We start from the raw sequence: 21,524 nt of genomic DNA, 5'->3' as shown, positions 1-21,524 counted from the left end.
CCTCATTATATTTTCCTCTCCGAAGTAATTCTTCTACTTTACTGAGGTAGGCACAGCTCTGTTCTCAAAAATAAATAAATAAATCATCTCCACTCTACACCTTCGGTTAAGAAAATGAGAAATTATGAATTATTAATAAAAGAAACATGGAAAGAGGCTCCGGGAAGGGCATTACATTTTCATGCACTTTCAAGCTGGCTGGACTTTGGTGTGTGTGTGTGTGTGTGTGTGTGTGTGTGTGTGTGTGTGTGTGTGTGTGTGTGTGTGTGTGTGTGTGTGTGTGTGTGTGTGTGTGTGTGTGTGTGTGTGTGTGTGTGTGTGTGTGTGTGTGTGTGTGTGTGTGTGTGTGTGGTGTGTGTGTGTGTGTGTGTGTGTGTGTGTGTGTGTGTGTGTGTGTGTGTGTGTGTGTGTGTGTGTGTGTGTGTGTGTGTGTGTGTGTGTGTGTGTGTGTGTGTGTGTGTGTGTGTGTGTGTGTGTGTGTGTGTGTGTGTGTGTGTGTGTGTGTGTGTGTGTGTGTGTGTGTGTGTGTGTGTGTGTGTGTGTGTGTGTGTGTGTGTGTGTGTGTGTGTGTGTGTGTGTGTGTGTGTGTGTGAGGTTTAAGGTTAGCATTAGGTTACTCTTTTGGAGGTTGCTGTGTATATTTGTGTCGTTTTCATAAATATCTCTCGTTGATATCCTTTTATTTTCTTAGGGGTTATGTGTAAGATTCAGGGGTCATCCTTGATATGAGTGGTTTGCACTCTGAACCAAATATAGAAATGTTCTTTACTTAAATATTTGGTGGTATGTGTCACAGTTGGTTGTTTACATTGTTGCCCATGTTGGTTTTATAAACACATCTTGGTTGTTCGATGCTTGGACTTGTTTTGGAAAATTCCCGGCATGTCTGTAATTTAAACTGTGGTTGTCCCAGCAAGCCTCTGGAGAGCAGCAGGAAGAGTTGTGTGTGTGTGTCTGTAATATTCAATGCATTGTATTGAGATAGCAGGAGGTCACTGGTAATATGGAGTAACTCATCTGGTGTTTATCATAATGCAGAGAAGTGAGGAGTAATTGCTGAAAATGCAGGGAGAGAAATCTGCTGATTTGCATGGTTTAGCTTCTCTTGCTCAGCAGTTTGAAGCTGTTCATGTTTACCTTGGTTATTGATTTGGAAAATTCATGTCGTGCCACAATGCAAGATGCACAGTACAGTAATGCACCAAACCCATGGGCTTCTTTTCTTTAATCTTGAAAGTGTGGTGAGATTCTTGATCCCTCCTCTCGCTCTCCGGAGGTGTTATGCTAGTGTGAATTGTCTGCCAGTGTTTTCTGGGCAAAGTGAATCACTTGTGTCTGATAGATCTCAGCCTGGTTTGACAGGACTGTGTGTGTTTGACTATGACTCACTGTCTCTTGATTTATATCTCCCAGGATGTGCAGTGCACTGCTAGAAACTCAGTTGAGATTCCATTATGCGTCGGTCAGCTGACTGGAAGGTGTGATAGTTGCATGTTTGTGCCCTTCTATATTTGATGTGTGTGTCACCTTGGAGATGGTCTGGGCTGGTGGGGAGGTATTGATCGTGATGGCAGGGCTCAAGTATTTGTAGATTTCTGTTGCATCTCTGGCCTTCTATATATTTTACATCTTATAATTGTTTTACTAAGAGTAATTATCAACCTTAACCTAAACATGAAAGTGAAAAGTGGATTTTGTTGTTAAATGAGAATCAAATATATTTGCAATATGATGACATTTAGCAAATGCAAATGTACAACTGAGTCATGACCCACTTTAATATCAGTTACCAATTGGTACAGCAGTAAGCACTAACAGTGGTACATATTGCTTTTGTTATTCCTTGAGATGAGCTGAAGTCGACCAGTAGCTCTTATTATGAAAAACACATTTAGGGGAAATGGTTTCTAGAAATGAAAATGTTGTTAATGAGTGTGATGATGCATTAGCTTGATTGTTCACATTACCAGCACTTGATTTTGTCCTTTTGTCTTTCTGCTACTTATGTACTGAGCTGAGTGTTGCATACGATCCACTTGCCGGCTTAAATGTGTCTTTTAATTCTCAATGTATTCCTCTCATCTGTGACGTTCAGGTTTAATGGATGTTTTTATGTTTTCAGGGACAGATGAAGATACACTTATATGAGAGGCAGTCCTTGTATGAAACGCTGACATGAACAGTGGTCACACTTCTTCATTTAACCACACTGTAGATAACATCCCTAAGCCAATTGTAATACTGATGAGCTGATGGGAAACTGAGCTGACTGAGTGTTTTGTTCTTATTATATGTGCCTTATTGTCAGGAGGAGGGCCCTCATAATGCAGTTCAACAATTAAGCCAGTCACATCAAGTGTGTATGCACTTCAGCACCCTGCTGAGCTGTTAATATTCCCCACAAAGTGTAAAACAGCAGCTTCAGCAGCACCTGCTCCTGTCACCTCCAGGCACGTCTGTCTGGGTCCTCTGATAAACAGTACCTGGCAGGATGAATGAAACGAGTTATGAGAGTATAATATGTGGGTTTAGTGGTATGTTAAATGGATTATTACAGAATTATGCACAAATCCACCTTCTTTTAGAATGACTGATGCAGTGTTCTCAGCCTAATGACAATGTCAGTAACGGCAAAGAAGCATGAATTAACAACTTAAGTCTTAAGTCGCTTCTTTACACAATGTAATGTTGTCTTCCTGTTTCACCACGCACATTACTCCAAAAGCTCACTCCTGTCTTCTGTCCTCCCTCCCTACCTCCCTACCTCCCTCCCTCCTTTGTCTCCCCTCAGAGTTTGTGTCCAACTGTTCGCTCCAGGGTTGTCAGGAGAGCTGTGCGGTGACTCCATCAGGACCTGCGTGTTTTTGTAAAAGTGGTTTTGAGATCAGCCCGGATGGAAAGACATGCAAAGGTGAGTTCCTCTAAGCAACGGTCTGTGATACCTGCTGTTGAGCATGTGGCTCAAGTGTCAGGAAAAATAGTAGATCTTTGAAATCATTTTTTTCCTCCCCAAAATGTCAGAAGGACAGAAATGACGTGATGACTATGTTGCATCAGCAAAAAACATACATTTACGTGCTTGCCTTAAGAAGTTCTCTTACAGTCCAAAGCTGCTCCAGTGTTTACTCAGCTTTTGGAGGAGCTGAATCAAGTGGAGAACACACAGTGGGTAGTTCAAGGCCCCTTGGAGTGCCGAGCATTTCCCAGAAAAACATTCGTATCTAAGCAGCCATTGGGATTATAGAGGAGTCACATGCAATAATGAGCAACTCTTGTTAACCTGACTGGTGTAATGGTTGTTTTGTCCAACACGCCATCTTAAATGAATCACGCACTTAGTCCGGCAGAATACAACTGAGCGGTAGACACAGGATTGTTTTTGTACTCATTTCTGACCTTGAATTGATTTGCTAATCCTAATAAGACTATTTTTGGTTTCTGTGATTCAGATTTTGACGAGTGCAGTGTGTATGGGACCTGCAGTCAGTCCTGTACCAACACTGAAGGCTCCTACGCCTGCTCCTGTGTGGAGGGGTACTTGTCCCAGCCAGACAACCGCTCATGCAAAGCCAAGAATGGTAAGTAACAGCAGCAGGACTGAATGTAATCTAGTTTTGACTGAGACTGTGTGGATGTTCTGTTCATGTTCCTCCTGTTAAACATTAGTTATGTTCATGTCACGCTACAGTACCAGTAGACCGGCTGCCTATCCTGCTGATTGCCAACTCCCAGAACATCCAAGCCACCTCCCTGAGCGGCACCACGGTCCACAGCCTGCTGTCCACCAGCACCAAACAAACCACAGCCATGGACTTCATCTACGCCCAGGAGAGTGTCTGCTGGATCCACGTAGGAGACGCCCCCTCCTCCACACACCTCAAATGTGCCAAGATCCCCAATCTGAAGAGCTTCACGGAGGAGAGAGTCATCAACATCTCCCTCAGCCTGCACCGTGAGTACATCAGCAGCAAAAAGCCCCTTCCCCCTGGTACATTTACAAAGCACAGCATGATCTGCACAGGCCGGAGTACACACAGTGAAGTTATTCACACATAACATACCATATAATACAACCTCAGAAAAAGTTTCCACACAATGGCAGAAGGAAAAGTTTGTCCATTTGTGTGTATTGTGATTTTTTTGAATATTTCCGAGGCGACATATAAGGTGAATGTTCACTGCGGCTTCTGTGGCAATAACTGATGAAACAGTGAACACCACCTGTGGCTGCTGGCCATCTGTCAGACTTCTCATATATTTTTGCAGATACATTTTCTAGCTTTGTAGTGGGCTCACAGTGTAAAAATACAGACCTGCTCTACTCTACAAAAAATATGTTTGGAAATACAATTCACAACCCGTTGTCTTGTTCCAAGGAGATCCTGCTTGGATCCTGTATGAAAAGCAATGACAAATGTTTTCTCTTGCTTCATATAGAATGGATGAAGAATATATTTGTGAAGAATTTTAGACAGAAAGTTTGATTCCATTTTTCATGCAGATCAGGCTAAAATAAAGCACTTACTTATTAGCACAGTAGATGCGTAAAAAACTGAAATACAGAAAAAATAGGACTGCAGACATCCACATCGCCAACGGCTCCTCAAGCAAGTGGACCTTGAAACTATTGAAGAATCAAACTAAGAGTTTGTTTTCTCACACACACAAAAACAAACACACTAAACCTCAAGGTTGTTTTTGGTCTTGTTCCTATCTGGAAATAAATGCAATTAGAATCTGTTGCCTGTAACGATTATCTGAAGGATCTGAATATTACATCATCCTGATTCACCTTTGGCCTTCGATACTCTCAATGGAAAAAGCCTTACCTTCGGCTAAACTTGCCTTAGCTGACCCTCACCTTGAATTATTTTGTTTTTCTGGTTAACATTCTTTTCAGATGGCGTTTTGGCTGGGCCTCTAGATCTGAATGATTCAAATGTGTTTTACTTCTAAAGTCAAATATAAACAGGTGTCCAGAAATGTGGCCAAAACTGAAGTGATGAGCATCAATGCCTTCATGATTATGCACAGGCTGTGAGTCAGAGATATTGTGGCAGCTTATTTAAAACAGCTGTGTTTTTCCATGGCTTGAGTTTCGTTTCAGAAAGAGTCTTGTGTAATTCAGACTTGTGTACGTGCTTGCTCCAGAGTGTAGACAACCTACGGGTCAAAAGCCTTCACACACACACCCGCTTCTCCTCACTCCGGTTGTCACTTTTTTCCCTTCAGTTCCTAGCTGTGTTTTCAGGCAGCTGGTCTTCACTGCAAATCTGTGGGAAATTAGCCACAAAAACAATACATTTATCCACACAAAGCCAGCAGGAATTTGTCATTGTCTCTATGTATTATTTTAGAGACTTGGTAGACAGATGTGCATTGTCATACTTTTTCAGCAAACAATATTCAAAGGGCTTTGCCTTGAAATAAAACAACATTTCGTTTTTCACCCACTCAGTTATTTATATTATCTGCCTTGTCCTTCCTGATTCCCTTCAGATTCACTCCACTATTAATCTGTACAAGTAAATAATACAAATGCAGACACACTTAAATTGTATGGAATCATTTAGGTCAGCGTTGTTCTACCTCTTTCTCTTTCTTTGATTTGTGCTCGCAAGCATGCATTGTGACCGATCACTTCCACTCACTATGCAGCAGATCGCCTCCGTTCACTTCCCTTTTCCACGGGACTAAAGAATGTATTTAACATGACAGAAATGACTTTCTCAGCACAGGCCATCATAGAAAGTGAAAAGGCCAAATCATGACAGGCGGGCGGCTCTGTCCTCCACATGCTGGCACAGCGCGGTGTGGCTGTCATCTGGAAATATGTTCATTTCAAACCAGATGATATCAGGCAAGCTCCGAACCATGATAATTATGCATGAGACATTTCGACTGGGACAGGAAGTGCATTACTGATGATGAAGGATAACGGGTGAATTGCTGAAATCAGGAAGCAATGAAAGGGGCACTGCAAATACAGAGTCACAATATTAGTAGATATTGTAGACCTGAAACGACAAATTGATTAGTCGACCAACAGAAAAATAAGCCCTAACTATAAAAAAAAAAAATTATGAATGGTCAAAGCAATTCTTGCATGCATCAATGACAAAGAAACAGCCTTTTAAATATGGAGATGTCCTGCTTTTCTCTTATTATATCATATTAAACTGAATCCCTTGGGTTTTGGACTGACACAAATAACATCACTTTGATACTTGAGTAACTGGGATGGACATTTTCAATTGTTTAAATAAGGTTTATCAAGAAAATAATCAGCAGATAAAATAATTGTTTATTGCAGCAGAGATGCTTTTTTAAGGACTTGTATTGTTAATAGGACCATTTATATGGCATAGATAGGTGCTGGATATGAAACAAAAAAATATAAATCTTTATGTTTATGATGACAAATGATGTCAGGAATATGTCAATCTGACTGCAGATTCTTAGCGTCAGCACAAATAAATACAATAGCAAAGGGGAGATTTTTGTTCTAGTCCATAATCTGGAGCGACTGGCCTGACAGCGGAGTTGCTCTTTTGGACAACCTGCTGGCGCGTGAGAGTGACAGAAAAGGAGGAGAAGGTTTATGTTTACAGTCAACATGGCAGAGGCCAGCAGTAACCAATGGCAGGGGTGAACATACAGGAAATGATGCGCATGTGGTTGGAGTGACTCATGACCTCAGTATTCCACAGATGAGTTGTCCAGATGTGTCTTTCTCCACCCGCTCTCACACTATCCCTCTTTCTTAGGTCCCACTTTCCTCCTCCAAATATCATGATACACACATACACTGAATCCTATTCTATATTTGACAGTGTTGTTATCATTATACCAGTCACTCATATCACACAGATACACTTTTGAGGGGTTACTAAAGTCATTGCAATTCATCGTGATGGTAACGTGGACAAATAAAATGGCAATCCATTCGATAGGTTCGAGTTTTCTGTCTGAGCTATGGCTAAAGAACAATTGGATTTTATTCAACACAATACATTTAAACATGTGTTGAGGGAATCTGGCACATAAAGCGTTTATGTAATTTGCGTTTCCTCACAATGTTTCCTCTTCATTTTCTATTACATTAATCATATTCTGTATTAACTGTGTATTGTATTATTTGGCAAACACCCTTAAAAGATACATCAGGCATAGTTAGAAATGGGTGCTTGGAGCTCTTCCAATGGGAAACTTGGAAATAAAACTGAGATAGATTAAGCGGCAGTAGTACTGTACATGCTGATGCTCCACACTATGCACAGTAGGGCTGATCCCAGAGCTGTCACTAAGCCTTCCTCCCCTGCTTGTACTGTGAGAGCTACAGTACCTGCACCCTCTGCACAGTGAGCTACAGAGCGCTGCTTAGCACAGCTACTGGCCTGAAATCTCCTTAAGAGGTCATGTGCTGGTAAAAGGCAAGCCAGTCAGCACATTTTCAAATCTTCTCTCCATTCCTCCATTCAACACTTTGTTCAGCCTCAAACAGCTCTCTCTCTCTCTCTCTCTCTCTCTCTCTCTCTCTCTCTCTCTCTCTCTCTCTCTCTCTCTCTCTCTCTCTCTCTCTCTCTCTCTTTTTTTTTCACTCCCTGTTTGTCTGGATCTTAACAGCCCCACCATTCCTTGTTGTTGTTTTCTTGACATTTTCCCCCTGCGTTTGTGGTTCTGGTGTGATGCCCGATCACCAGATGCTCGAGGGAGTGTTTTGGAGCTAGTGCGTGAGGTTGGCGAGGGGAAGTGGGGGTTGGGGTGTATGAGCAGTCGGTGGGAGAGCTTCAATCACAGTTTTAAAAGTGACAGTTCAGAGGTTCCATCTTTAAAAGTCATTCCACTGAAATAACTACAGTTATGACCCCCACGTGTTAGCAGCGCAGTATAAGCAAATATCGCCTGTGAAGATGTATAACCCCTCTGTACTCATACAGCTATTGGAATAAAACTCCTTTTCGCAATACACTTCAAATACATATAAATATAATGCATAATACATCTAGACAGCCACCCTGCTCTTGTTTTTCTTAAACCAACAGGGAGCAGAAGGATGAACAAGGAAATGCGTGCAAAACAAGTTGTTTGGAGAGAGAGTATGGAAAAAATGAAGAAGGCGACCTGTTCTGTTTTTTCAATTATACTGTGTTGTTTTTTTATAGCATGGGTTGAGACAGACAGAGCTGCAGTTAATGAATCCAGACTGTTTTCCCACCTCTGGGGAACAGACAAAGGGGAGGGATGGGGGGATGATGCATTGAAGAGGAGGAGGAAGAGGCCAATGGGAGGAGATTGAAAAGTTATAGCTGGAACCATTTCTGTTGAGCAAAGGAGAGCGGGGGGGGGGGGGGGGGGGGGGTTTCAGAAAGCAGGGAATGGACATTCAGTAAACTTTTCTAATATTGCACAATCTCTCCTTTTCTTTGCCCTTTTGTTTACCCATTGCTTAATCAGTGTGTTGTGGGGCAGCTGGAAGCGTTTAAACAGAGAACTCTGTGTTAAAAATTAAGAGTACCTTTGGGAATACGGTCCCTGATTCCCATAAACCCCAGAAATGCTGCTGCACAATGGCCAAGTTTCCTTAGTGGAAATCAGATCTGTCTCTCTCCCTCAGTTTGTTCTCCTTCTTCTCTTTTCTCACTTTCTTTTACCTTTCTTCTGTCCATCTGCATTTTTTCTTTTATCCGTTTTCCACTTTTACTCCAACCCCAAAATATTTTAAAGTGTTTCATTTCCCTACCTTTTCTAGCCAGGCTCTTAAGAAAAATGTTTCATGGAGGGCTCGTCTGGAATTACAGTGAGATTTAATTGTCAAGGGCTGGTATTTCCTTCACTGTGCACACTTTTAATTCACCTTCATGGCAAGGAATCTGCCTTGTCATTTCCTCCCTCTCAAGCGTGTTGGAAATCGATCCTCCGGGTTCCCCTAAATCATCAAAGTGACCTTGTCACCCTAAGAAAACATACCACTATATTAGACCTCCAGCGTTGCTGGGCTCTGCATGACCACGGACTCCTGCAGCACGACTTTAGCCCTACATCTGAGGTGTTTGTGTACTTGTGTGGGTCTGTGTGTGTGTGTGTGTATATTTCTGTGGAGAGCAGAGCCTGTGGCAGCTGTGAAAATACATATCCTGTGGTTGGTGAAGCCCTCCTCCCCGCTCTTTCTCTAACTCTCTCCAGTCATGCAGACATACTGTTTTTTTTTCCTAGGTTGAGAATAATATTTATCATAATTTTTCAATATTTAAAGGTACAGTACCTATAGTGGTACTACAGTAAGTGCTGCAAGGAGTATTCAGATGCTTTGTATTCCCTGAAGCGGTACAAACACGAAAATACTTAGTTACAAGGAATTTTTTTCACATCATCTTCAAAATGCAAGCTAAAGCAGCTACTGTAAGGCTGTGCGATTATGGCAAAAATCATAATCACGATTATTTTGGTCAATAATTGATATCACGATTATTAAATCATTGACTTTGAAAAAATCCATTTATTGAACTTCAAAACAAATACAAATAATAATTTGAACAGTATCTTATAACTGTTGATTACCCTGAACGTATAATTCAACTGAAAAACTTTAAATAAATAATATCAAAATAATAAATACCAATAAACAAGATCAACAAATATTTTGGAGCGCACTTCCAAAAGCTACTAATCATATATAAATATGATAAATACAAATAAATTAGACCAAAATAAATTAGATCAAATATGTTGCAGTGCACTGTCACAACCTAGCAAAGCAAAATAATTGTTTTATTCGATTATGTTGTTTTCGTAATTGTGGCAGGCCAAAATTGTAATTGCGATTAAAATACGATTAATTGCACAGCCCTAAAAGCAGCTATGATTCTTATTTTTATATTAAAGGTCCCATGTCATGGCCATTTCTACTGATCATAATTCCATTGTTGAGGTCTACTAGAATAGATTTACATTGTTCAATGTTCCAAAATCACATTGGTTTTCTCATACAGCATCTCTGTATAGTATGTGTATTCACTCTCTGTCCTACACGCCTTGTTGGAGCTCCTGCCCCCCCCTCTCCCTATGAGCCCACTGTGCTCTGATGTGTGTTTATGTGTTACAATGGCGATTGTTAGCAACCAGAAAAGGACACCAATAATGACAAACAGATGAGAATGCTGCATGGGGTCTGGGTGCCACTCGCTGCCCCTCCCTTTGAGGCTCGAGGAGCGGACAGTGTGAGCTGTATTACTGGTGTCGTTTCCTGGTTGCTGCGTGGGGTCTGCGAGACAGCGAGACACCGCAGAACTCAGCCTGAGCACACACACATGAGTGTGTGGCGAACTGTGACTGGAGATCCACGGAGAAAAGATAAGGCTGAGTGAGTGTGTGTGTGTGTGAGGAGCTCCACGGATTGGTCCATTTGGACCTGGGCATGGTTACGTCACCATACTCAGGAAGAAAAAAATGGAAAAAGAAAAATCTCCAACGAGGCGTTCTGGGGCAGCATAGATAGACAGGTCTTTTCTGTGTTAGAGTTTTACTCGCTACAGGGTGTACTTTGAGGGTTTGTGACTTTGCAGACCGTTTACATGCAGAAAAAGCTACATAACACACAAGGGGACGGGTAATAACCGGAAAAGCATGACATGGGACTTTTAACAATGGATCACTTGAGTGTCAAAAAGGAACAAACAGATATTTTTTTCAGACTCTTATGTGCTTTAGCTTCTTCCAGCTCATTGTTCTGGTTTTCCGGCCTCAAATTTACTCAATTGTTTTTTTTTTTTAACTCTATATCAGCTGTAACTGTTAGCCAAAAATCACTTTTTCAACTAAAAAGGAAAAAAAACAATCATTGCAGGTTTTATTATCAAAAGTTGACTCATGTCACTGTTGTGTTATTATAAAGGTGGATCATTATTACTCATGCATTGTGTTAGCATCATTTTAATTCTCCTTTACTTTAACAATGGCTTTCTCTGATCCCGGCCTGGACTCAGTTAGACTGAGCTGGTGTTTGAGGGGAGGAAGGAAGAGGAGGGAACTAGGGAGAGTCGTATATTAGTGTCTAATGTTATTCTTTTTCACAATTGTTCTGCTCTCTCAGAGCCTCCCTACTGTATGTGGTCCTGCACCACATTCAGGACAGTTTGGATAAATGTTCCATTAAATGAGTCTGTGCTGCCTGTGCACGTGTCTAGGTGTTTGATTTACATCCTCGGGTGGGACACTTGTCTATTTTCCTGAGCTTCAGGAAAATAAACTCAGCGGAAACGGCACGTCTGCCAACATCACGCCCCTCGTAGCAACAAACAGCCTGTCTCATGTTCTGTTTGTCTGAGGGACTTTGAATGACAGACACATTACCTAGACACTTGCTAATTGGAGTTGGCTTGCATCTCAGTCGAGAAAACTGCACCGTGTCTAAACCGGAAAATCTGTGCTTGAGTGTTGCAGAAAGAAAGAGGGAGCTGAAGAGCTAGCTGCCATACAGTATTGCTAACTAATGTACTTAATCACATGACTATGAGTCAAACATCTTACCCATCAGTAAAAGTATGTACAAAAACATCAAACGCTCAAGATCTACCAGACAAAATGAATTCAAAACCACTGTGTTAGCCTCCCCCCTGCACCTCTTGTATCTTACCCCCTCCTCACCCCTTGGCTCTTTCTTCTCTACAGATGTGGAGCAGATGGCCATCGACTGGCTCACCGGAAACTTCTACTTTGTTGATGACGTGGACGACAGGATCTTTGTGTGTGACAAGGATGGGCAGACATGTGTCACCCTCCTGGACCAGGAGCTGTACAACCCCAAAGGCATCGCTCTGGACCCCACCATGGGGTTAGTTTGATATCTTGCTTTTTGCCTTATGCATAAACACACTGCATGGAACTGGAGTCAGATGCGGTCATGTGTTGCTGTTACCCAACTTTAAAACCACAAGTAGAAATGGGAAAGAGGGGGGCTAATTGAGTGCAGATGTTCTGTTTCACTGTGGTACAATGAGTGTAAAGGTTTTGAATGTAAAAGCATGTTTTTGTTACAGCTCTTTTGTTTATGGCCAAACCTTCCAGCTGAATTCCTGAAAGTGTGTGTATATCTGTGGTGCATGCTTGTGTGAGTGTCTGAGAGCTTGTGTGTTTGAACAAATGAACAGCACTATTGTGAGAATGTGTGTGTCTATACGTGCTTCTAGCCATCAGCATCTTTTTCGCCCCACGCAATTTCCTCTGCCGTAATTGGGTCTTCGAGTAACAAGGTCATGGAGATTCACTGTAGCTGCTTTTTTTGTTTTTCTTATGGTCTGCAGTGTCATTTGGGGAAGGGGGGGGGGGAGAAAACTAAACCCAGACTGTTATACATAACTATATTATAAGCTATATTTAGCCACAAAAAAGTGAAAATTAACAAAAAACTGCATAATTATATTTCCTTCTTCTTCCAGGTACTGGTTGTTGTTTTGCTGTTACTCTACTAGGACAGGCTATTGAGCTTTTTGTTGTTGTTTGCTAACACATTTACAGGGACAGTGAGCATTAACTTTAGATAAGTCACTTGTTTTGCTTTTACTTTAATAACTAAAGATTCAACAAATGTTTTATGTTTGGTTCTACAGTGGAAATGTGTCCCTTCTTAATGTTGCCTAGGTTTTCTACAACCTAAAGTGCAAAACTTTAGTATAAAGAGTTTATATCTGGTATTCATTTAAAAAATGACTTAAACAATTCATCTTGCCTGCTGCAAACCATTACGGATGCTTCCTACCTTTCTCTTTTCACCATTCTAAAACTAGATTATTATTGTCTCCCTATAATGAAAATAAAGGTAGTCAATTAAATATAACAAAGCCAGATGGGCGTAAAATGAAAAGAAAATTCAGATACAGTTGATCTATTTATCCATCTGTTCTAAATCAAGTGTGATCCTTTGTTTCCACAGGAAGGTGTTCTTCACAGACTACGGTCAGATCCCTAAGGTGGAGCGCTGCGACATGGATGGCCAGAACCGAACAAAGCTGGTGGACAGTAAGATAGTTTTCCCCCACGGCATCACGCTGGATCTGGTCAGCAGGCTGGTGTACTGGGCTGATGCCTACCTGGATTACATTGAAGTGGTGGACTATGAAGGCAAGAACCGGCACACCATCATCCAAGGCCTGCTGGTGAGAAAAGCTGCACAGACCCCCCCCCCCCCCCCCACGCTCCCATTATCATCAATTAACAGGAAGATAATCTCTTAAATTAGCTGTCAATGGATGCTATTCAAAATAACTTAAGTGTGCTTCAGAGTTCCCTCTATATCTATAATGCCCCTTATGTTTCTCCTGTGTACTCCTGTAATGTTTTCTCGCCCAGTGAGTTACGGGCAGAGAGAAGACGGTAGACATTTGCCTTTTTATTAAAGCAGCTGATTAATAGTGTTTAATGCTCAGGCTGTTGATGTGGCAGCACTGATGAAACACAGCGCCTCTTAAACCTGTTACCATGGCTTTTACCGTGATATGTGGAGAAGTAATGGCTTTCATCTACTCACTGAGCCTAAGGGCAAAGACAAACTCACACACACACACACACACACACACACACACACACACACACACACACACACACACACACACACACACACCTACCATATCTTGCTCTGTGTGTATTTGCCCATTTGATAGGTCATTAGTACATGCACATCCTTCAGACAAAGGTTAAAGTATGTGTGTTATTGATGGTGTTGCATTTCGGCTGTTTTATCAAGAGTGTGTCTGTTTGTTACGGCCTGACATGCTCTGTTAAGGTGCGTAGGAAACCTTTTAAAGGGGACCTATCATGCAAAATGCACTTTTCGATGTCTTTTATACATAAATATGTGTCCCCGTAAGCCGTAAGGGAACTCACAAAGTGTCAGAAAACAAAACCCTCTCTCTTTTCCTCCGTACCCAAATCTCTAAAAACGGGGGTACAACGGAGCTGTAGAGAGATTTGCGTCCGATATTACATTACATTACATGTCATTTGTTAGACGCTTTTATCCAAAGTGACTTACATACATTCAGTTCTGTGGGCAATCCCCACAGGAGCAATTTGGGGTGAAGTGTCTTGCCCAGGTACACAACGACATGCTGACTGCAGTGGGACTCGAACTTGCTATCCCCTGATTCGAAGTCCAGCACACTATCCACTGAGCCACAGCCTCCCGTATGATATGACTTAATATCGGAAATGTGGACCCACGGCACTATCAGAAACGTTGCTATCAGAAACAATGCCTGACGTGTTTTGGACGTAATATGGTCTTTGTTTACATTAGCAAGCATCGCTAACACTCAGAGCTAACGCAGTACTGGAGAGAGTATGTGTAAAAAAGCAGGAAATAAAAAAAGGAACTCCCCTTGTGGTAAACCCGCAAGAGAAAAAGCATTTGAGCTCCAGACTGTTTCAGAAATAATCCTTGATGTGGTTTGGAACATGATATGGCATTTAATCACGGGAGCATTTAGCTGTATCTCGTAGAATTCTGAGCAGGCATTAGCTCCCCCTCCTCTATTTTGTTTTTCAAGCTAAGGACCCCGAACCTGCAGTTCTCTAACAGGGCTGAAATAGTGGGATATGAGGGAGGTCTAAAATGCATGATCTGTTTGGTATTTTGAGCAAAACATATCATAGACATGTATTTTATATATTTTTATATATCTGAGACCCATAATATATTCCTAAAAATAGCATGATAAGAGACCTTTAAGGTCAAAATATAGTTGGTTTTAAGTTTTAATCGAATGATGAGGTGTTTATAATATAAAACAGTTCCCATTGTAGCCTTTATTTAACCAGGTTAAAAAATCCCATTGAGATCAACGATCTCTTTTTCAAGGGAGACCTGCGGTACATTGGTTACACATAAAAACAACAGAAAACAAAAAGGACATCACAACATAATTACAGGTCCTGTATGCCTGCTAATAGCACTTTTTTTGTAATAATATTTTTTTCTCATTACAAGCATTGGTTTGGTTTGTCTTGACTGGATATGTGAGTAAAGGTGACACAGTACACAATCCTGTTTTCTTACAGTCTGATGCTAACTGTTTCCCATCAGCAGAGCCTTTCAGCCTACAATAACAACCATTTTTGTCTTTCTCACCCTCTGTGGCTCTCTATGGCCCAGTTCGCTACACACACAAAAAAAGATAGACCACAAGGCCATCTCAGGTTTTATGCTGCTGGCGCGGCCTGTTGCGACATTGGGTCAACGGGTTCTGTCTGTTGTGAGCTGTGGAAGCTTTTCTGGTTCCTCTCACTCACTGCTGCTAAACACTTTATCCTTTTTTTAATACCACAGGGAAAATGATAGTTTCTGAACCAAAGGCAGGCAGGTGGCTGTTAGAAATGTGTATCATAACACCTCAAAACGATCCCTCTACATCACATATTTAGACTAAAAGTAACCATGGAAACAACACCTCTTCTTCATGCTACATTACCAGTTAACACTCACTTGTAAAATAAAAACTAACCAAGGGAAAAATTACTGAAGAAAATCTTTAAAACATAGAGGATAATTAAAAAGAAAAAGAGCCCATCTTGTTTGTGTGCGAAGTTGCCATGGTAGAAGCACAATAATAGACTCTGTGGTTTCCAAATATAGAAAACAATGGATTCACTAAAGTAAAATGCGACTGTGACTACACTTTGAATTGTGATAATTATTTTTCATGTATTGGGGCACATCATCATGTATTATTGCTTGCGTACAGGGAAATAGTGAAAGAATCTTTGGCAGACTTAACCTTTGTCTAGAGTGTTGGCTAAACCCAAAAAATATATATATTTATTATAATCGAAGCATGTCAAACTCTTATATACAACATATCTATCTTATTGTCTTCAAGGGTAGCTGTGACTGTGTGAAAGTTAGTAAAAGTTCATCTTAGGGAAAAGTTATGGAATAAATCAGTTAGAAAAATCTAATCAAATTTTTTGGACTGATTTGAATATCCTCTACCTCTCTTTTACTCTCTCCCTTATCTTCATCTCCCCCTTGCCATCCCTTCCTTAAGATCGAGCACCTGTATGGGCTGACTGTGTTTGAGAACTACCTGTATGCCACCAACTCAGACACTGCTAACATGCAGCCTAAGACCAGTGTGATCAGAGTGAACCGCTTCAACAGCACAGACTACCAAGTAGTGACCAGAGTGGACAAGGGAGGGGCGCTGCACGTCTACCACCAGAGACGCCAGCCTCCAGGTACACCACACACACACAATCATACATTTTAATATCTTATGCAATTCTGAGTACTTTATAACGCTTCTGGATTTCTGACTTTATCTTTGATCTCCTTTGTGTCCAGTACGTAGCCATGCATGTGAGGTGGACCAGTTTGGGAAGTCGGGAGGCTGCTCGGACATCTGTCTGCTGGGGAACGGCCACAAGAACCGAACCTGCCGCTGTCGCTCCGGATTCAGCCTGGGCAGTGATGGGAAGTCCTGCAAAAGTGAGTTGGACTAACAGTGTGATTAAATAATTAATAAGTTTGATTTTGGCTTGTGTTACAGAGGGTCGAAACCTTTGAGAAAGGATTAGAAGTAGCTAAAGTTATTTGAAAAAAGTAAAAAATGAATTATTTTTTGTAATACATATTTTAATATTAATTGAGTAGTCTGTTACACAACTGAAATATAAATAGTAAGCTAAAATGGCGCTAATGGCTAAACTGTTCAACTAGTTAGCTAAAAGTAAGCAGATATACTGTAGCCGTGTCTCAATTCAGGGGCTGCACCCTTCGGAGGCTGCATTTGTAGACCGCATACGTCACTTCCGCCGAAAGAAGGGTGTCCCAATTAAAAGAAAAGATGAGAGTCCTCCGAATGCGGCCCACGAATGCGACCTACTTTTCCCCAATTTGAAGGATACATCTGATGTACACTCCGCGGCCTAGCATATTCCAGGGTGCAATGCGCGCAGAGAAGAGTGAGTTTTTTTCAAATGAAATGGCGGTCCAGTCTCCCCAGCAGAGTGGATTTAAAAGCAGCAGCAAGCGGAGGAATCACTAATAAATGTGAGTATTGGGTTTTAACTTACTTTAAATTAACTAACGTCACACACGTCAAACCCAAGGGGCATTCAAACGTACATTTTCGTTAAATAATACGGTTAAATATGTGACGTTAGTGACGCTAACTAGCTAGCTGGATGTACTGCACTGTTGTTTACACTTGTTTTTAATTCAATTCAGAAGTTTCCTAAAGTCATACAGAGATCTTGGCTCTGTTATAGATACGTTATACTTTATATTACATAAATAGACCAAAGTGAAAACATTTAGACCGGTATAGCCTACAGTACGGTGGGATTTATAAAATGGTACCCTGACGTGTAGCTGCTGTTTGCTTTATTTATTTCTCTGACATGTTGCAATGTTTTACTGTTTATTAAACTTTGGGACAACATTACAACCTTTGTGTTCAGCTCATGCTGCTTTGAGGTAGGGCTAAAAGAAAAGCCTATTTTAAATATTTCCACCAGATTTGATCATCTTTTATAAGGTTAAAGTTTATTTAATTTATCCTAATCCCATAATAATAAGACAATCACAAATAGACAGCAGCCTTTAGCTTGATGTTTGTTTGTGCCGTGCTGTCAAAGGGATGCACTTGTGTCATTTCATCTCTTTAGTTAAAAACCTAAACAGTACATCATTTTAAATGATCCTTTAGGGATTGTTTGTCTGAAATGCTTAGAGTTACATGTTGCAATAATAGTTTTCCAACCCTGTGTTTAATATGATTAATTCACTTTTTCTCTTGTTTTTCTCTGTAATTAGGACAATTCTGGAGAAATGGATCTGCTGGAGAAGGACCCCTAATCTGAAAAGTGCACAGCGGATCATCAGGACAGAGCTGCCATCCACCTGGACCCCCCGTGGTGCTGGAGAAGGACCCCTAACCCCAGCGGATCATCAGGACAGAGCTGCCATCCACCTGGACCCCCCGTGGTGCTGGAGAAAGCAAAACGCGATCAGGAACATCCTCCACCCAGACCTCTGCTTACTGCCGTCCTACAGACTTGTGTCTTAGTTTCAGAATTTGATTTTGCATGTGTCCTTTCTTTTAATAGATATTTAACGATTATAGCTTGAGTCTGTCTGATTCCCCAAACAGCTTCTTCTATATACTTGCTGCACATATAATACAAATAAACAACTCGATAAACACACTTTTGCTGATATTTGTTTTACTGCTGGTGATGTTAAATAACATGATTGATTTCCTCTGTCTCAATGATGAAAGTTATAATAATAGAAGACATGAAGCTGCAGAGAGAGGATGGATATATTCTTACCTCTACTTTGTGATAAGATGAAAATACAAAATTAAATTAAAATAGTAATTGTTAGACACATTGTTTATTTGATTTACTGAGGTTTTAACCATTATTTCCAACATGTGCACATAAGCAGTGGAATAATAGGATATCTCTAGGTCATTAAACTGTCTTCAGTTTAATTTTATTAATACAAAAAATAGGTCATAGAAAATGTTTAATTGTGTATTTCAGCAGAGCGGGGGGTCACGGTGCTGCTGGACCTGGAGGTGCTGACCTGGTGTCAGTGGGACATCATCTGGGCAGGTTTAGGGGAAGAAGGAGAATATAAACTGTTATAATCACAGCTATTAAGATTAGAACACTAATATTTTTAAGAATCAATCTATACAACATGCTTTTGTTCATTTAAAAAAACATATTGTTTTATTAGTACAGAAAGATTAAGACTTATTTTAAATATGAAATAATATGATTAAATTACATCAGCTATATATAATTTACTTGTTTACTTACTAATGTAACATTACTGGGGGCTAAAGGAACAGTTTAATCTTATTTACCTGGCCATGGTCCTCTTTATTTCATCGCCGTCTGTGATCTCCAAAAAATGGTTAAAGTAAAAAAGTAAAAGTAAAGTTTCTGGATCCTTTTCAGCTGAGTTAGCTTGTAAGCTAATTTCCTAGCAGGCTGCTGGAGCAGCGCAACCGAACAGCGCGTATCACGTTACGTAAATACGAAGCGCTCCGTAGGCTAGACCGTCTCATTTCGTAGGCCGCTCGGTCCAGCCTACCCGGTCTACGTGGGCTGGGTCCTCCGAAGGATGCAGCCCCTGAATTGAGACACGGCCAGTTGCCTAAAATAAGCCTTATGGATCAATTATAACAATGACAACTAAAAGTGACGGTTAGTCAGTTATTATAGTTATCCTGATTGAAAAAACGTTTAAATAGTTCCTTGACATCCAGCTTATGCTACTCCAAGTAGGAGATGTAGCCTAAAACACTACCAACCAACAGCAACATTGAATGTTCCGTATGAAAATGTTATTTTAAAAATATCTTCTTTTGTATCATTTTAAGTATTAAATAAGATCCAATTTCAATACATCTAAGCGAGAATTATTTGGACCTAATGGGTTTTGTCAATGAGGGGCTGCATACATTAGGGTAGGGCTGTGGAGGCAAGTCTTATAAAAAAGGCTTGGGAGCCACTGCACTGAAGCACACTGCAGATTCAGCACAAACGTGTGCATGCTCCCAGCCTCACTGTAAGTATAAACTCTGGAGCTCAATAGACCTAAAGCCAAGGGCAGCCAAGGTTGGTTTAGGGATGCAGCTCTCCCCTGGGGTACAGACTGAGAGAGAGCTGTGAACAAAGTAGCTGAGCAGAACATAACTTAGGCTGTCTCTTAAGCTCTGCACTGACCTCCCCATGAAGCTGTTAGCCTGATTCAGCTTGTTCAGAGAAGTGTTTTAATATTCTGTCAACCAATAATAGCATTATATTGATCCGCCTCCTCACAATACACTGTCCTTGAAAATGACACAATTAATTTAAGTACTGTAGAGGCAACTCCTCCTCTCTTCTCCCTGCTTCTCAATTGAAAATCACTTAATTTTCATTTAAGGCTTTTGCTGATCTTGTCTTTAATGAACTTGCTTAATCAATACACATTATTTGTAAAAGAAAAAGAGTCCTGAGTCAGCATGGTTTGCGTCTTTGTCAACAGAATTATTTAGGTATTGGTGAAAGGCTGAGAGGAGTTTAATGTTAACTGCCTCTGCTGAGTAGTGTACATTTACAGGTCGAAGCTACTTTTTCTTACCTTTGCTTTCTTGTTTTGCTGCAGAACCTGAGCATGAGCTCTTCCTGGTCTACGGCAAAGGTCGCCCAGGGGTCATCCGGGGCATGGACATGAATGCCAAGGTGCCAGACGAATACATGATCCCCATCGAGAATCTGATGAACCCGAGAGCTCTGGACTTCCACGCTGAGAGCGAGTTCATCTACTTTGCGGACGCCACCAGCTACATCATCGGGCGACAGAAAATTGATGGAACAGAAAGGGATACTATTGTGAAAGAAGGTACAGTAATGACGGTTCATTTGAGAACAGGACTAAAATAAGGATTAATATGAGTTTCAAGTTGAGCAATGAAAGAACATTTGGTTCGTTTATGTGTTGAAATGTTGGTTGTAATGAATCTTTGGATCTAGTCAATTGCATTGATTCTCAAGGTTACGCTAGTTACAAATGCACAAACACATTCAAGGTAAAGGTATGGGTTTGGCCCATGTTAAGGCTTTTAAAGCAGGGCCACAGTACAAAGGTTTACAACAAGTGATAAACAACCATAGACTTTTTCACAAGCCTTCAATCTTTCAAACAAAAATATATTTGATTTATCTAGCCTGTATTTCTCCAAATAATCCCATTGAAAATAAATGGGTAGCTTTCCATTGTTTAAAAGTCTACAACAAGCTGTATGCATCAGCAGGCATTGAGGTTCAAATCTAAAAGCATAACACTATACATCTTGTGATTTACGCTTATAAAAATACATTTTTAGCCAATAATGTTGTATGTGTGTTGTTACAATAGGCCTCTCACCAGCAGCACATGTTTGTTTCAGGAATCCACACCGTAGAGGGCATAGCAGTGGACTGGATGGCGGACAACCTGTACTGGACCGATGACGGGCCGAAGAAAACCATCAGTGTGGCTCGGCTGGAAAAGGCTTCACAGACACGCAAAACTCTCATTGAGGGAAAAATGACTCACCCTCGCGCCATTGTAGTTGATCCACTGCACGGGTAAGGAGAAAAAGAGATGGAGGGAGGAATTGAATTGTATTTTTGTTCCAGAGAAAATGGATACATTTCCTGTAAAAATGAGAGTTGAGATGTCGAGGCACAGCAGAGGTTTCGGCAGCAGTTAAAATAACGCTGACTCTAAGCTGGCTGTTTAATGGATTATGATGCATGCATGTCGTGTGTGCTTCTTTGTGGTCAGGAAACATATGGTAAGAGATAATGATAGGAGGTCATTTCTTATGGTCAGCTGTCCGAAATAATTACAGATGGTCTATCACTCAGCAAACTCGTATCCAGAGGTGGAAGAAGTCCTCAGCTCTTGTACTTAAGTAAAAGTACTAGTGTGTAGGAATACTCTGTTACAAGTAAAAGTCCTGCAATCAAAAGGTTACTCAATT

The 21,524-nt window shown here is 40.9% G+C and overlaps 1 protein-coding gene across 2 annotated transcripts in view; it reads left to right on the top strand.

Moving 5' to 3' along the window:
• LOC117489322 (low-density lipoprotein receptor-related protein 1-like) overlaps positions 1–21,524 on the top strand; it is a 92,102-nt gene that overhangs the window by 28,234 nt on the left and 42,344 nt on the right. For both annotated transcript variants that reach the window (XM_034138529.1, XM_034138530.1), the window contains exons 4-12: positions 2,792–2,911; positions 3,450–3,578; positions 3,689–3,952; positions 11,671–11,833; positions 12,932–13,154; positions 16,041–16,230; positions 16,337–16,480; positions 20,162–20,398; positions 20,946–21,126. In XM_034138529.1, the coding sequence (XP_033994420.1) occupies positions 2,792–2,911; positions 3,450–3,578; positions 3,689–3,952; positions 11,671–11,833; positions 12,932–13,154; positions 16,041–16,230; positions 16,337–16,480; positions 20,162–20,398; positions 20,946–21,126 (1,651 nt within the window). The remainder of the gene's footprint in view (positions 1–2,791; positions 2,912–3,449; positions 3,579–3,688; positions 3,953–11,670; positions 11,834–12,931; positions 13,155–16,040; positions 16,231–16,336; positions 16,481–20,161; positions 20,399–20,945; positions 21,127–21,524) is intronic.

This window comes from Trematomus bernacchii, unplaced genomic scaffold (genome assembly GCF_902827165.1).
Source record: "Trematomus bernacchii unplaced genomic scaffold, fTreBer1.1, whole genome shotgun sequence".
Classification (NCBI taxonomy): Eukaryota; Metazoa; Chordata; class Actinopteri; order Perciformes; family Nototheniidae; genus Trematomus; species Trematomus bernacchii.
This window is presented reverse-complemented; position numbering and strand designations above follow the sequence as displayed.